The sequence below is a fragment of the Urocitellus parryii genome, unplaced genomic scaffold (genome assembly GCF_045843805.1).
Source record: "Urocitellus parryii isolate mUroPar1 unplaced genomic scaffold, mUroPar1.hap1 Scaffold_37, whole genome shotgun sequence".
NCBI classification, from domain to species: domain Eukaryota; kingdom Metazoa; phylum Chordata; class Mammalia; order Rodentia; family Sciuridae; genus Urocitellus; species Urocitellus parryii.
Window position 1 is genome coordinate 6449853 of NW_027553327.1, and position 13915 is coordinate 6463767.

At 54.5% G+C, this 13915-nt stretch overlaps 1 protein-coding gene across 1 annotated transcript in view; it reads right to left on the reverse strand.

Annotated features, from left to right (window-relative positions):
* LOC144252170 (adhesion G-protein coupled receptor V1-like) overlaps window positions 1-13660 on the reverse strand; it is a 102996-nt gene extending 89336 nt beyond the window's left edge. Inside the window, 8 exon segments of the mRNA XM_077794676.1 lie at window positions 6776-6800; window positions 7084-7310; window positions 8879-8988; window positions 9763-9867; window positions 10757-10866; window positions 11683-11787; window positions 12646-12750; window positions 13583-13660. Of these exon segments, the coding sequence (XP_077650802.1) occupies window positions 6776-6800; window positions 7084-7310; window positions 8879-8988; window positions 9763-9867; window positions 10757-10866; window positions 11683-11787; window positions 12646-12750; window positions 13583-13660 (865 nt within the window).
* Between the last annotated feature and the right edge of the window lie 255 nt (window positions 13661-13915).

Genomic DNA, 13915 nt, shown 5'->3' on the forward strand with positions numbered 1-13915 from the left:
CACCAGTATTTCCTCTGCAGAATCTCAAAATTAGGTAAAGAAGACATACAAATTAGAAGCCCATGAATTAGCACAAAGACTGTTATTTAAAAACATTTTAATTTGAAAATAAGCATTTTCATCTGTAATATATGCATTAAGACTTAATGTTTATAGACCAGCTATTTGCTTGAAAAAAATCTCCTTAAAATAGCAACTTATTCTTCATTGCATCAAACTACATATAATCTTTTCCCAGTACCAATTTTAGTTAAGTACTTATTCATGTTATTACATATTAATAACTGTTACTAACTTTCTTGGGGGTCTAAGTTACGTGACCTTGTCTCATCCTGTAAAACAAAACAAACCTACCCACCTTATCAGTCTCCTCCACACTTGTGGATCTCACCACACAAGAACCTGGCCTCTCCTGTATGTTTGTAAGGTCCTGAGGGGCACTCTGAGATGCTGCCTTTGGAGGCAATGGAGCACGCCTCTTCTTGGGTGCATCCGATGGCAGGATGTTTGAAACATATGGTTTGGAAATAGTATTGGACCTCAAAAAAGTTGGGCGGTGCTTATTTATTAGAAGGGTTGCAGGAGCACTTGCAGTCTAATAAGAAAAAGACAGTGTCTATATGCAATTTCAAGATAAAAACCACTTATTTTATACAAGATTTGAAGACTCTTCTAAGATATTGCATAATAAAATACTTACTTGCTCCCACTTTTTCTTACTACATTGAAAAAAACTAAAAAAACCTTTTGTCTTTTTCCTTCATAATGTCCAGGTTTTGTGATATTTGGGAGGATTGAAAAAAAGAATAAAGTCATCTTACTTTGGTACAGAGAGTTGAATATTCACTTCCAAGTTTTTCTTCTCTTACTTTCCCTCTAAAACCCTATCTAATACACTAGGCATGGAGGTATAAGCGTAGAATCCCAGTAACTCAGGAGGCTGAGACAAAAGGATTCCAAATTTAAGGCCAGTTTCAGCAACTAAGCAAAATCATCTCAAAAATTTGTTTTAAAAAAGAGGGGGTAATAGGGAAGGTAACTCAGTGGTAAAGCACTCCTAGGTTCAATCCCTAGTACCAAAAACGTTAAAAATAAATAAAAACAAAAACTTAAGCAGTAATAAACATTGTCATTATAATCTGAAATGAATCACTCAGGACTACTTTTATCAAATTCTCAAAGAAACAAATATTCCTGTTTCACAACATAGGAAACTTAAACTAAGATATACTCAGGATCAATAATCACAACTAAGACATACACTCAATTCTTTATGACTCAGCCAGTGTTGCATAATTACCAACATTTCAGAAGTATAATGAAAGCAGTACTAAGATGGAATTTTATAACTATGAGTACATACATTAAAAAAAAAATCACCACAGCAAACACAAATAATCTAATGATATTTCTCAGGGCATTACAAAAACAGGAGCAAACCAAATCCAAAATCAGTAGCAGGAAATAAATCATAAATATCAGAACAGGAAATAAATGAATAGAAAGAATAGAAAGGATCAATTAAACTAAAAGGTGGTTCTTTGAAAAGATAAACAAAATTGACAAATACTTAGCTAAACAAACCAAAAAAAAAAGAAAACCCAAACAAATAAAGATATGAAAAAAGGATAATATGACACATATCACTGAAATTCATGGGATCATTAGCAATATTGAGTAAAACTATATACCAATACACTGGAAATTCTAGAAGAAATTAACAAATTTCTGGGCCCAGATGACCTACCACAATCGAACCAATAGGACATAAAAAATCTAAATAGATCAATAATAAGCAATGAGATTGAAGCAGTAATAAAGAGTTTCCCAACAAAAAAGTATAAGAACCAGATTCATTGATGAATTTTTACCAGATTTTTAAAGAACTACCACCAATGCTCCTCAAACTATTCCATGAATTAAAATGGAAAGAAACCCTTTCAAACTCATTCTGCAATGTATCACCCTGTTACCAAAACTTGATGAGGATACAACAACAACAAAAAAACTATAGACCAATGTCCCTGATGAACATAGATGATATATATCCTCAATAAAATACTTTCAAATGGAATTCAACAGCACATTAAAAAGAGCATATATCATGATCAAGTTGGTTTCATTCCTAGGATGCAATGATTGCTCAATATATATGAATCAATAAATGTAATACAGCATACAGCACATAAATAGAATCAAGAATAAACATCACATGATCATCTCAACAGATGCAGAAAAAGTCCTTGGTAAAATTCAACAGTCCTTCATGATTAAGTTCTGAATAATTAGATATAGAAAGAAGATACTTTATTATAATAAAAGCTATATATGATAAACCTATATCCATCATCATTCTGAATGGGGAAAAACTGAAAGCATTTCCTCTAAAATCAGGAAATAGAGTATCTATTCTCAACCTTTTCATTCAGTACATTGCTTGAAATTTTAGCCAGAGCAATTAGGTAAGAAAAATATATAAAGTGATATAAATATGAGAGGAGGAAGTTGAATTATCCCTATTTGCAGATAATACAATTATATTCTGAGAAAATCCTGAAGATTCCACCAAAGAACTCAAAACTGATAAATAAATTCAGCAAAGTAGTAGGGATACAATATCAATATACAAAAATCAATAGCTTTTCTATATATCAATAATGAATGGACTGAGAAAGAAATCAGTGTTTCTTGAACAAGGAGTCGAAAGATTGCTACAGTGAAAATTGGAAAGTAGTGAAGAAAGAGATTAGAGAGAAGAAGATGTAAAGATCCTCCATGTTCATGGATTGGAAGAATTAATATTGTTAAGACAGCCATAGTACTGAAAGTGATCTATGGATTCAATGCAATCACAATCAAAATACCAATGACATCTTTCACATTTCTTCACAGAAATAGAAAAAAAAATCCTAAAATTCATCTGGAATGAACAAAGACCACAAATAATCAAAATCATTCTGAGCAAAAGGACTAAGGATGTAGGCATTGTAATCCTTTATTTTAAAATATACTATAGAGACCCTCATCAGTATACAAAATATGAAGATGTGAATTTGGTGTCAACATACCTTATATACAATTAAAGATATGATAAATTGTGGTATAAAGGTGTATTAAGAATTGTAATGCAAAAAATAAACAAATGACTAAACAAGCAAATAAATAAAGTATACTACAGAGCTATTTTAATTAAAAAAACCTGGTGTAGACATAAAAACAGATATCCATGGATACAACAAAAAAGAATATAAAGGGGCTGGAGTTATGGCTTAGCAACAAAGTACTTGCCTAGCACTTGTGAGGCCCTGGGTTCGATCCTCATTACCACATTAAAATAAAGGTATTGTGTCCAACTACCACTAAAAAAATAAATATTAAAAAAAGAGAATATAAATATAAATAACATATATCTCCCTGTTTACAGATAATACAATTTTCATTGCAATTTCTCTCTCTCTCTCATATATATATATATATATATATATATATATATATATATATATATGAATGAATTGAGGACCCAGAAATAAACCCATGTATCTTCAGACAGCTGATCTCAATAAAGTGCCAAAAGTCATATACTGGAGAAAAGCCTTTTCAACAATTATACTGAGACAACTGGATATCCACATGCAGATGACTGAAACTAGATTTCAATCACCCTGAAGAAAAATCAACTCAAAATGGATCAAAATCTTAATTTAAGACATAAAACTTTGAAACTACTGGAAGAAAACATATAGGAAACACTTCAAAATACTGGGACAGGCAATGATTTCCTGAATAGTACTCTGATATCTCAGGAAACAAAAGCAACAATTGACAAATACGATTACAATAAATCAAAACTGCTGCACAGCAAAGGAAACCACCAAGAGAGTGAAGAGAAAATCTATAGAATGGGGGAAAATCTTTGCCAGCTATTCATCTGACAGAGAATTAATCTTCAGAAAGAACAAATATTCCAATCAGTAACTGGACCAATGAACTGAACAGACATTTCTCAAAAGAATACAAATACAAGACAACAAATATATGTAAAAATAATATCTTTAGCCTTAATAAATCACAAAAAACTACATGGAGATTCCTGTCACCCTATTCAGAATGGCTCTTGTCATATAAATCAACAAACCAAAGCAAAAGCAAAAAATAAAATAACAAATGCTAGTTGAAATGCGGAAAAAATATGAATCTGCATAAACTGTTGATGAAAATGTAAATTATTATAGCTGGTATGGAAAACCGTTTACAGATTCTTCAAAAAAACTAAAAATAGATTTACCATAAAATACAACTAGAGCTGGGCATAGTGGTGCATACCTGTAATCCCAGCAGTATGGGAGGCTGAAGTAGGAGCACCAAAAGTTCAAGGCCAGCCTCAGCAACTAAGCAAGGCCCTAGCAACTTAGTGAGACCCTGTCTCAAAGTAAAAATAAATAGGGGATGTCAATGGCTAAGTACCCCTGGCTTCAATCCCTAGTTCCCCCCTCCCCACCACCAACACCAAAAAAAAATCCAAATAGACCATTCCTTAGTGTTTTTTCAAAGGGTAAAAAGTGGGAAGGAGATGAATTGAAGGAGAAAAGAAATTACTGGGAAGGGGGAAGGATACTGGGGGGTGGGCAAAGAGCAAGAGAAAGTAGAATGGAGGGTAGACATGATCAAAATATGATACATGTATATATGGAAATGTCAGAGTAAGACCCAATATTTTGTATAATATATATTGATAATAATAATAGTAATAAAAATGCACAAGATGATCTTGAAACAATTAAGAAAACTGTGAAAATATATTGGAGTTCATGTTAGAGGGACTCAGGATGGTTTCTAATGCAAAAATCTGAACAAATTTGGTGTCATGATTCCATAATTGAAACAATCACATAAGTTTCATTCTGTGCTTTCATAATGATACTAAGAAAAGAACGCTTCATCATGTTCATGCTAGAGAACAAGACCATTATTTAAAAAAAGCATGTAAAGAGAAAGAAATTATCCCATTTTCATGACCTTTTCTGACTGAATTTGATCTAGGGAGTCAAATTGCTGATATGAGTGAGTTTGTTTTATAGAAATATCTCAACAAACAGTTAAAAGTAATGTTTACATACACTCTTGTCCTTTATCAATTACTGTTTAAGATGCAGACAATAATTGTTTTCTAACATTAGAAAAGATGATAACATGTTACTGTCAGTTAATGGTAACACAAAAATAATACCTATGAAGTTTTCTTTCTTTTTTCTCTATTTTTTGGAGGCAGAGTCTCCCTATGTTGTACAGGCTGACTCCTGGGCTCAACCAATTCTCCTACCTCAGCCTGCAGCGTAGATGAAACTACAGGCGAGTGCCACCATGCCTGGCTACTATATTCTTGCCAGAGATGTGTCACTAAAACCTGATTAAGGCTCTAGATTTAATAGTCAAATTTCAGGAAATAGAGGGGACAAAGAAACATGTGACAAGGATACATCACCAAAATTTTGAGTAAGACAAACTATAAAACAAATGACCTGGTTTTGTCAACAAACCAATTGCAAATAAAAAAAAATTAGGACAGGAATAAATTTCAAAAGCATTCTTTTACAAAAAAAACAAGGGTTTTATAGCAAATCACAATGTAATTTCAATGACATTGAAAACAAAGCACTGTGTGTCAAAATTTGATATAGCTAAAGCAGAGCATAGTAAATATACATTCTTAAATGTTTATTTAAAATAAACGTTCAATAAATGAAATGAATCATGATAATGTAGGGACTTCTCTAGGAAGGCAAAGATAGTACCAATAAATATTAATGCAATATGTCTTGATAACATTAAAGAAAAACTGTATTCCACAAATGAAAACTCATATCTGATAATCCAAATATTAATTAAGTAGCATGCATTCTGCATGAAAAGCCTAACAATAGTAACAATTAATAATGATGAACAGGTGGATAGGACTTCATGTTTAAAGAATTTTTCATAGGCCCATTTTACTTTTTAGAACATCTTTTTGAAGGAGTTATCAACAGTTATAATTCTAAGCCCTTCTTATTTGAGTAATGCCAGCATTTGCTCTATAGATATAAAGAAATATAAGCAATGTTATCACTCGAATTCACATCCAAGGAGCCAGGTGATCAGAGATTTGAATAACTTGCACAAAGATACACAGGTTATACATGGTAAAACTAAAACCAATATCTATTTAAAGACTTTCTGTAATACTTGTGGTTTTTCTTTTTTATACCGCTATTTCATTTTAAGATAGAATCCCCTAATAAATAAATATATATACATACACACAATTAAGTTTAGTTAGAAGAACAGGTAGAAAATTCATATGGCAGCACAATAAACAATATAACCAGAGTGCCAAGCATGGTGGCACATGCCTGCAATCCTAGCTATGGAGGAGGCTGAGGCAGGAGGATCACAAGTTCAAGGCCAACTTGGGCAATGTAGCAAGACCATGCCTCAAAATAAAGCAATTCTTACAAGGGCTGGGGATGTAGCTCAGTGAAGAGCACCCTTAAGTTCAATCCCTAATACTGGGAGAATATTTATTTATTTATCTGGAGAGTATTTCAAATAATGATTTTTCCAGACATCTTGTCATCCTCTGCACTAGTTAACCCATCTTCCCTAAAGTTCTATGTAGGTATCACTACAAGTCAAAGTGAAACAGTAAGACAAGTGAAAATTTGAGCCTATTTTAAAAAACAACTCCATACTATAGTTTCCAATGATACCAAACAACCTAAAAGCTGAGGACACTTACAGCACTTTGGATTGACCTGTAGACACTGTAAAAAAAAAGCTTTCTTAATCTTATTCAGAGCACTCAATCATCTGTAAAATCACAGACTTCCACTGCTGGAAGGTATAGTAGCAACCTATACATTCAACACCTTTTAAATGAGGTACAAAGAATTATGAAATTTGCTTAGTGTTAAATACATACAGAGTGGCAAAGTTAGGAGCAGAAGCCAAGTGCAAGTAACAGTGCTGTTTCTGGAAAGAACACAGAAACCATTTTTTTTTCCAATTTTTGTGTGTAAAGGCAGACAGGGGGGAGGGGTCGCTTACCTCCAGTGCTTCAAAAGGGACAAAGCTGGTCCTGGCAAACCCATCGATGATGTCCTCTTTGGCCAAGGTGGACTCGCTCCGCTTCCTCCGCTGGGGGTCTGGGCAGGACCCAGAGGAGGACCTGGGCTTCCCACTGTCTTCCTTGTCCGAGCCCATGACGAAGCGAGCCAGGGCGCCCGAGTCCAGCCGGCCCCCAGACGGACCCGGGAGCGCATCTCCCGGTCTCGCTGCGACCGTGACCGCAGCTTTTTGAGCAGTCCAAGGCCCCGATCCGGTCCATCCATAGCTCTGCCTCGCCAGGGTCCCCGCGCCCGCTGCCCGCGCGCCACAGGCTCCTGGCATGGTTGGTCGCACAAAAAAATTGACAAGGAGCTCTCCCTCCCGCAGCACGGAGTCCCTCCGCCCCGAGCAGACGCTAGCCGCCCGCACCCGCCAGCGAGCCCGCAAAGGTCACAGCAAAGTGGGGGCGTGGAACTTCACCCGCACTGGCGCAGGAGAACGCCCCCGCCGCTGCTCACGCAGGAAACTCACCGCCCGGCTGTAAGAAGTCCAAGCCGAGCAGCCAGCAGAGGCCGGGCTGGGCAGCGGCTAACAGGATCCGGACCCCAGGGCATGCGCACTGGAGCGGCCGGGCCTGAGCACTGGGGATAGCGGGGGCAGGGCGGGGATCGCGCGGGGGGGGGGGCGAGAGCTAGGACGGGGGCCGAGAGCGAGGACGGGGAAGGGGGGGTGGAGGGCGAAGACGGGGGTGGACTGCGAAGGCGAGGACCGCGCAGGGGGGAGGGGGCCGAGGGCAAGGACGGGGGGAGAGACTCACCGCCGGGCGGTAAGAAGTCCAAGCCGAGCAGCCAGCAGAGGCCGGGCTGGGCAGCAGCTAACAGGATCCGGACCCCAGGGCATGCGCACTGGAGCGGCCGGGCCTGAGCACAGGGGATAGCGGGGGCAGGGCGGGGATCGCGTGGGGGGGGGGCGGCCGAGGGCGAGGACGGGGGGCCGAGGACGGGAGGACGGGGGCAGAGAGCGAGGAGAGGACAGGGGAGGGGGCGGAGGGCGAGGACAGGGGTGGACCGCGAAGGCGAGGACCGAGGGGGGGGGCAGAAGGCGAGGACCGGGGGGGGCGAGGGCGAGGACCCAGCGGGAGGGGGGGCCGAGGGCGAGGACGGGGCGGGGATCGCGGGGGGGCCGAGGGCGAGGACAGGGGGGGCCCCCGAGTGCGAGGACAGGGGGGGCCCGAGGGCGAGGACGGCCCCCCGAGGGCGAGGACGGGGGGCAGAGGGCGAGGACAGGGGGGGGCGGAGATCGCAGAGGGCGAGGACGGTGGTGGACCGCGAAGGCGAGGACCCAGGGGGGCCGAGGGCGAGGACCGCGCGGGGGGCCGAGGGCGAGGACCGCGGGGGGGGGGCGAGGGCGAGGACCACGCAGGGGGGGAGGGGGCCGGGGGCGAGGACCGCGCGGGGGTGGGGGGGGAAACTCACCGCTGGGCCGTAAGAAGTCCAATCCGAGCAGCCAGCAGAGGCCGGGCTGGGCAGCGGCTAACAGGATCCGGAGCCCAGGGCATGCGCACTGGGGCGGCCGGGCCTGCGCACTGGGGATAGCGGGGGCAGGGCTGGGATCGCGCAGGGGGGGGCGAGAGCGAGGACGGGGGCAACGAGGGCGAGGAGGGGGGGGGCCGGAGGGCAAGGACGGGGGTGGACCGCGAAGGCAAGGACCGAGGGGGGGCGGAGGGCGAGGACCGCGCGGGGGGGGAGGGGGCCGAGGGCGAGGACCGTGCGGGGGTGGGGGGGGGGGAACTCACCGCTGGGCCGTAAGAAGTCCAAACCGAGCAGCCAGCAGAGGCCTGGCTGGGCAGCGGCCAACAGGATCCAGAGCCCAGGGCATGCGCACTGGAGCGGCTGGGCCTGCGCACTGGGGATAGCGGGGGCAGGGCGGGGATCGCGTGGGGGGGGCGGCCGAGGGCGAGGACGGGGGGCCGAGGACGGGAGGGGGGGGCAGAGAGCGAGGACGAGGACGGGGGGCGCGGAGGGCGAGGACGGGGGTGGACCGCGAAGGCGAGGACTGAGGGGGGGGCAGAAGGCAAGGACCCAGCGGGGGGGGGCGAGGGCGAGGACCCAGCGGGAGGGGGGGCCAAGGGCGAGGACGGGGCGGGGATCGCGCGGGGGGGGCCGAGGGCGAGGACAGGGGGGGCCCCCGAGGGCGAGGACAGGCCCACCGAGGGCGAGGACGGGGGGCGGAGGGCGAGGACAGGGGGGGGCGGAGGTCGCGGAGGGCGAGGACGGTGGTGGACCGCGAAGGCGAGGACCCAGGGGGGGGCTGAGGGCGAGGACCACGCAGGGGGGGAGGGGGCCGAGGGCGAGGACCGCGCGGGGGTGGGGGGGGGAAACTCACCGCTGGGCCATAAGAAGTCCAATCCGAGCAGCCAGCAGAGGCCGGGCTGGGCAGCGGCTAACAGGATCCGGAGCCCAGGGCATGCGCACTGGGGCGGCCGGGCCTGCGCAGTGGGGATAGCGGGGGCAGGGCTGGGATCGCGCAAGGGGGCCCCCCAGGGCGAGGACGGGGGGCCCCGGAGGGCAAGGACGGGGGTGGACCGCGAAGGTAAGGACCGAGGGGGGGGCGGAGGGCGAGGACCGCGCTGGGGGTGGAGGGGGCCGAGGGCGAGGACCGCGCGGGGGGGGAACTCACCGCCGGGCCGTAACCAAGCCGAGCAGCCAGCAGAGGCCTGGCTGGGCAGCGGCTAACAGGATCCAGAGCGCAGGGCATGCGCACTGGAGCGGCCGGGCCTGCACACTGGGGATAGCGGGGGCAGGGCGGGGATCGCGGGGGGGGGCGGCCGAGGGCGAGGACGGGGGGCCGAGGGCGGGAGGGGGGGGGCAGAGAGCGAGGACGAGGACGGGGGGGGCGGAGGGCGAGGACGGGGGTGGACCGCGAAGGCGAGGACCGAGGGGGGGGGCAGAAGGCGAGGACGGGGGGCGAGGGCGAGGACCCAGCGGGAGGGGGGGCCGAGGGCGAGGACGGGGCGGGGATCGCGGGGGGCCGAGGGCGAGGACAGGGGGGGCCCCCGAGTGCGAGGACAGGGGGGGCCCGAGGGCGAGGACGGCCCCCCGAGGGCGAGGACGGGGGGCGGAGGGCGAGGACAGGGGGGGGCGGAGATCGCAGAGGGCGAGGACGGTGGTGGACCGCGAAGGCGAGGACCCAAGGGGGGGCCGAGGGCGAGGACCGCGCGGGGGGGCCGAGGGCGAGGACCGCGCGGGGGGCGGAGGGCGAGGACCGCGGGGGGGGGGCGAGGGCGAGGACCACGCAGGGGGGGAGGGGGCCGGGGGCGAGGACCGCGCGGGGGTGGGGGGGGGAAACTCACCGCTGGGCCGTAAGAAGTCCAATCCGAGCAGCCAGCAGAGGCCGGGCTGGGCAGCGGCTAACAGGATCCGGAGCCCAGGGCATGCGCACTGGGGCGGCCGGGCCTGCGCACTGGGGATAGCGGGGGCAGGGCTGGGATCGCGCAGGGGGGGGGCGAGAGCGAGGACGGGGGCCCCGAGGGCGAGGAGGGGGGGGGCAGGAGGGCAAGGACGGGGGTGGACCGCGAAGGCAAGGACCGAGGGGGGGCGGAGGGCGAGGACCGCGCGGGGGGGGAGGGGGCCGAGGGCGAGGACCGTGCGGGGGTGGGGGGGGGGAAACTCACCGCTGGGCCGTAAGAAGTCCAAACCGAGCAGCCAGCAGAGGCCTGGCTGGGCAGCGGCCAACAGGATCCAGAGCCCAGGGCATGCGCACTGGAGCGGCTGGGCCTGCGCACTGGGGATAGCGGGGGCAGGGCGGGGATCGCGTGGGGGGGGGGCGGCCGAGGGCGAGGACGGGGGGCCGAGGACGGGAGGGGGGGGCAGAGAGCGAGGACGAGGACGGGGGGGGGGCGGAGTGCGAGGACGGGGGTGGACCGCGAAGGCGAGGACTGAGGGGGGGACAGAAGGCAAGGACCCAGCGGGGGGGGGGGCGAGGGCGAGGACCCAGCGGGAGGGGGGGCCAAGGGCGAGGACGGGACGGGGATCGCGCGGGGGGGGGGGCCGAGGGCGAGGACAGGGGGGGCCCCGAGGGCGAGGACAGGCCCACCGAGGGCGAGGACGGGGGGCGGAGGGCGAGGACAGGGGGGGGCGGAGGTCGCGGAGGGCGAGGACGGTGGTGGACCGCGAAGGCGAGGACCCGGGGGGGGCCGAGGGCGAGGACCGCGCAGGGGGGCCGAGGGCGAGGACCACGCAGGGGGGGAGGGGGCCGAGGGCGAGGACCGCGCGGGGGTGGGGGGGGGAAACTCACCGCTGGGCCGTAAGAAGTCCAATCCGAGCAGCCAGCAGAGGCCGGGCTGGGCAGCGGCTAACAGGATCCGGAGCCCAGGGCATGCGCACTGGGGCGGCCGGGCCTGCGCAGTGGGGATAGCGGGGGCAGGGCTGGGATCGCGCAGGGGGGCCCCCCAGGGCGAGGACGGGGGGCCCCGGAGGGCAAGGACGGGGGTGGACCGCGAAGGCAAGGACCGAGGGGGGGGCGGAGGGCGAGGACCGCGCTGGGGGTGGAGGGGGCCGAGGGCGAGGACCGCGCGGGGGGGGGGGGGGGGGAACTCACCGCCGGGCCGTAACCAAGCCGAGCAGCCAGCAGAGGCCTGGCTGGGCAGCGGCTAACAGGATCCAGAGCGCAGGGCATGCGCACTGGAGCGGCCGGGCCTGCACACTGGGGATAGCGGGGGCAGGGCGGGGATCGCGGGGGGGGGGCGGCCGAGGGCGAGGACGGGGGGCCGAGGGCGGGAGGGGGGGGGCAGAGAGCGAGGACGAGGACGGGGGGGGGCGGAGGGCGAGGACGGGGGTGAACCGCGAAGGCGAGGACTGAGGGGGGGGCAGAAGGCAAGGACCCAGCGGGGGGGGGGGGGCGAGGGCGAGGACCCAGCGGGAGGGGGGGCCAAGGGCGAGGACGGGGCGGGGATCGCGCGGGGGGGGCCGAGGGCGAGGACAGGGGGGGCCCCCGAGGGCGAGGACAGGCCCACCGAGGGCGAGGACGGGGGGGCGGAGGGCGAGGACGGGGGGGCGGAGGTCGCGGAGGGCGAGGACGGTGGTGGACCGCGAAGGCGAGGACCCAGGGGGGGGCCGAGGGCGAGGACCGCGCAGGGGGGCCGAGGGCGAGGACCGCGCGGGGGGCCGAGGGAGAGGACCGCGCGGGGGGGCCGAGGGCGAGGACCACGCAGGGGGGGAGGGGGCCGAGGGCGAGGACCGCGCGGGGGTGGGGGGGGAAACTCACCGCTGGGCCGTAAGAAGTCCAATCCGAGCAGCCAGCAGAGGCCGGGCTGGGCAGCGGCTAACAGGATCCGGAGCCCAGGGCATGCGCACTGGGGCGGCCGGGCCTGCGCAGTGGGGATAGCGGGGGCAGGGCTGGGATCGCGCAGGGGGGCCCCCCAGGGCGAGGACGGGGGGGCCCGGAGGGCAAGGACGGGGGTGGACCGCGAAGGCAAGGACCGAGGGGGGGGCGGAGGGCGAGGACCGCGCTGGGGGTGGAGGGGGCCGAGGGCGAGGACCGCGCGGGGGGGGGGGAACTCACCGCCGGGCCGTAACCAAGCCGAGCAGCCAGCAGAGGCCTGGCTGGGCAGCGGCTAACAGGATCCAGAGCGCAGGGCATGCGCACTGGAGCGGCCGGGCCTGCACACTGGGGATAGCAGGGGCAGGGCGGGGATCGCGGGGGGGGGGGGCGGCCGAGGGCGAGGACGGGGGGCCGAGGGCGGGAGGGGGGGGCAGAGAGCGAGGACGAGGACGGGGGGGGCGGAGGGCGAGGACGGGGGTGGACCGCGAAGGCGAGGACTGGGGGGGGCAGAAGGCAAGGACCCAGCGGGGGGGGCGAGGGCGAGGACCCAGCGGGAGGGGGGGCCAAGGGCAAGGACGGGGCGGGGATCGCACGGGGGGGCCGAGGGCGAGGACAGGGGGGGCCCCCGAGGGCGAGGACAGGCCCACCGAGGGCGAGGACGGGGGGGGACGGAGGGCGAGGACAGGGGGGGGCGGAGGTCGCGGAGGGCGAGGACGGTGGTGGACCGCGAAGGCGAGGACCCAGGGGGGGGCCGAGGGCGAGGACCGCGCAGGGGGGCCGAGGGAGAGGACCGCGCGGGGGGGCCGAGGGCGAGGACCACGCAGGGGGGGGGGGCCGAGGGCGAGGACCGCGCGGGGGTGGGGGGGGGGAAACTCACCGCTGGGCGGTAAGAAGTCCAATCCGAGCAGCCAGCAGAGGCCGGGCTGGGCAGCGGCTAACAGGATCCAGAGCCCAGGGCATGCGCACTGGGGCGGCCGGGCCTGCGCAGTGGGGATAGCGTGGGCAGGGCTGGGATCGCGCAGGGGGGCCCCCCAGGGCGAGGACGGGGGGGGGCCCGGAGGGCAAGGACGGGGGTGGACCGCGAAGGCAAGGACCGAGGGGGGGGCGGAGGGCGAGGACCGCGCTGGGGGTGGAGGGGGCCGAGGGCGAGGACCGCGCGGGGGGGGGGGGTACTCACCGCCGGGCCGTAACCAAGCCGAGCAGCCAGCAGAGGCCTGGCTGGGCAGCGGCTAACAGGATCCAGAGCGCAGGGCATGCGCACTGGAGCGGCCGGGCCTGCGCACTGGGGATAGCGGGGGCAGGGCGGGGATCGCGGGGGGGGGAGGGGGGGCCGAGGGCGAGGACGAGGGGGGGGCGGAGGGCGAGGACGGGAGGTGGGCGGGGGGCGAGGACGGGGGTGAACTGCGAAGGCGAGGACCGAAGGGGGGGCGGAAGGTGAGGACCCAGGGGGGAGGGGCAAGGACCCAGCGGGAGGGGTGGGCCGAGGGCGAGGACGGGGGTGGGGCGAGGA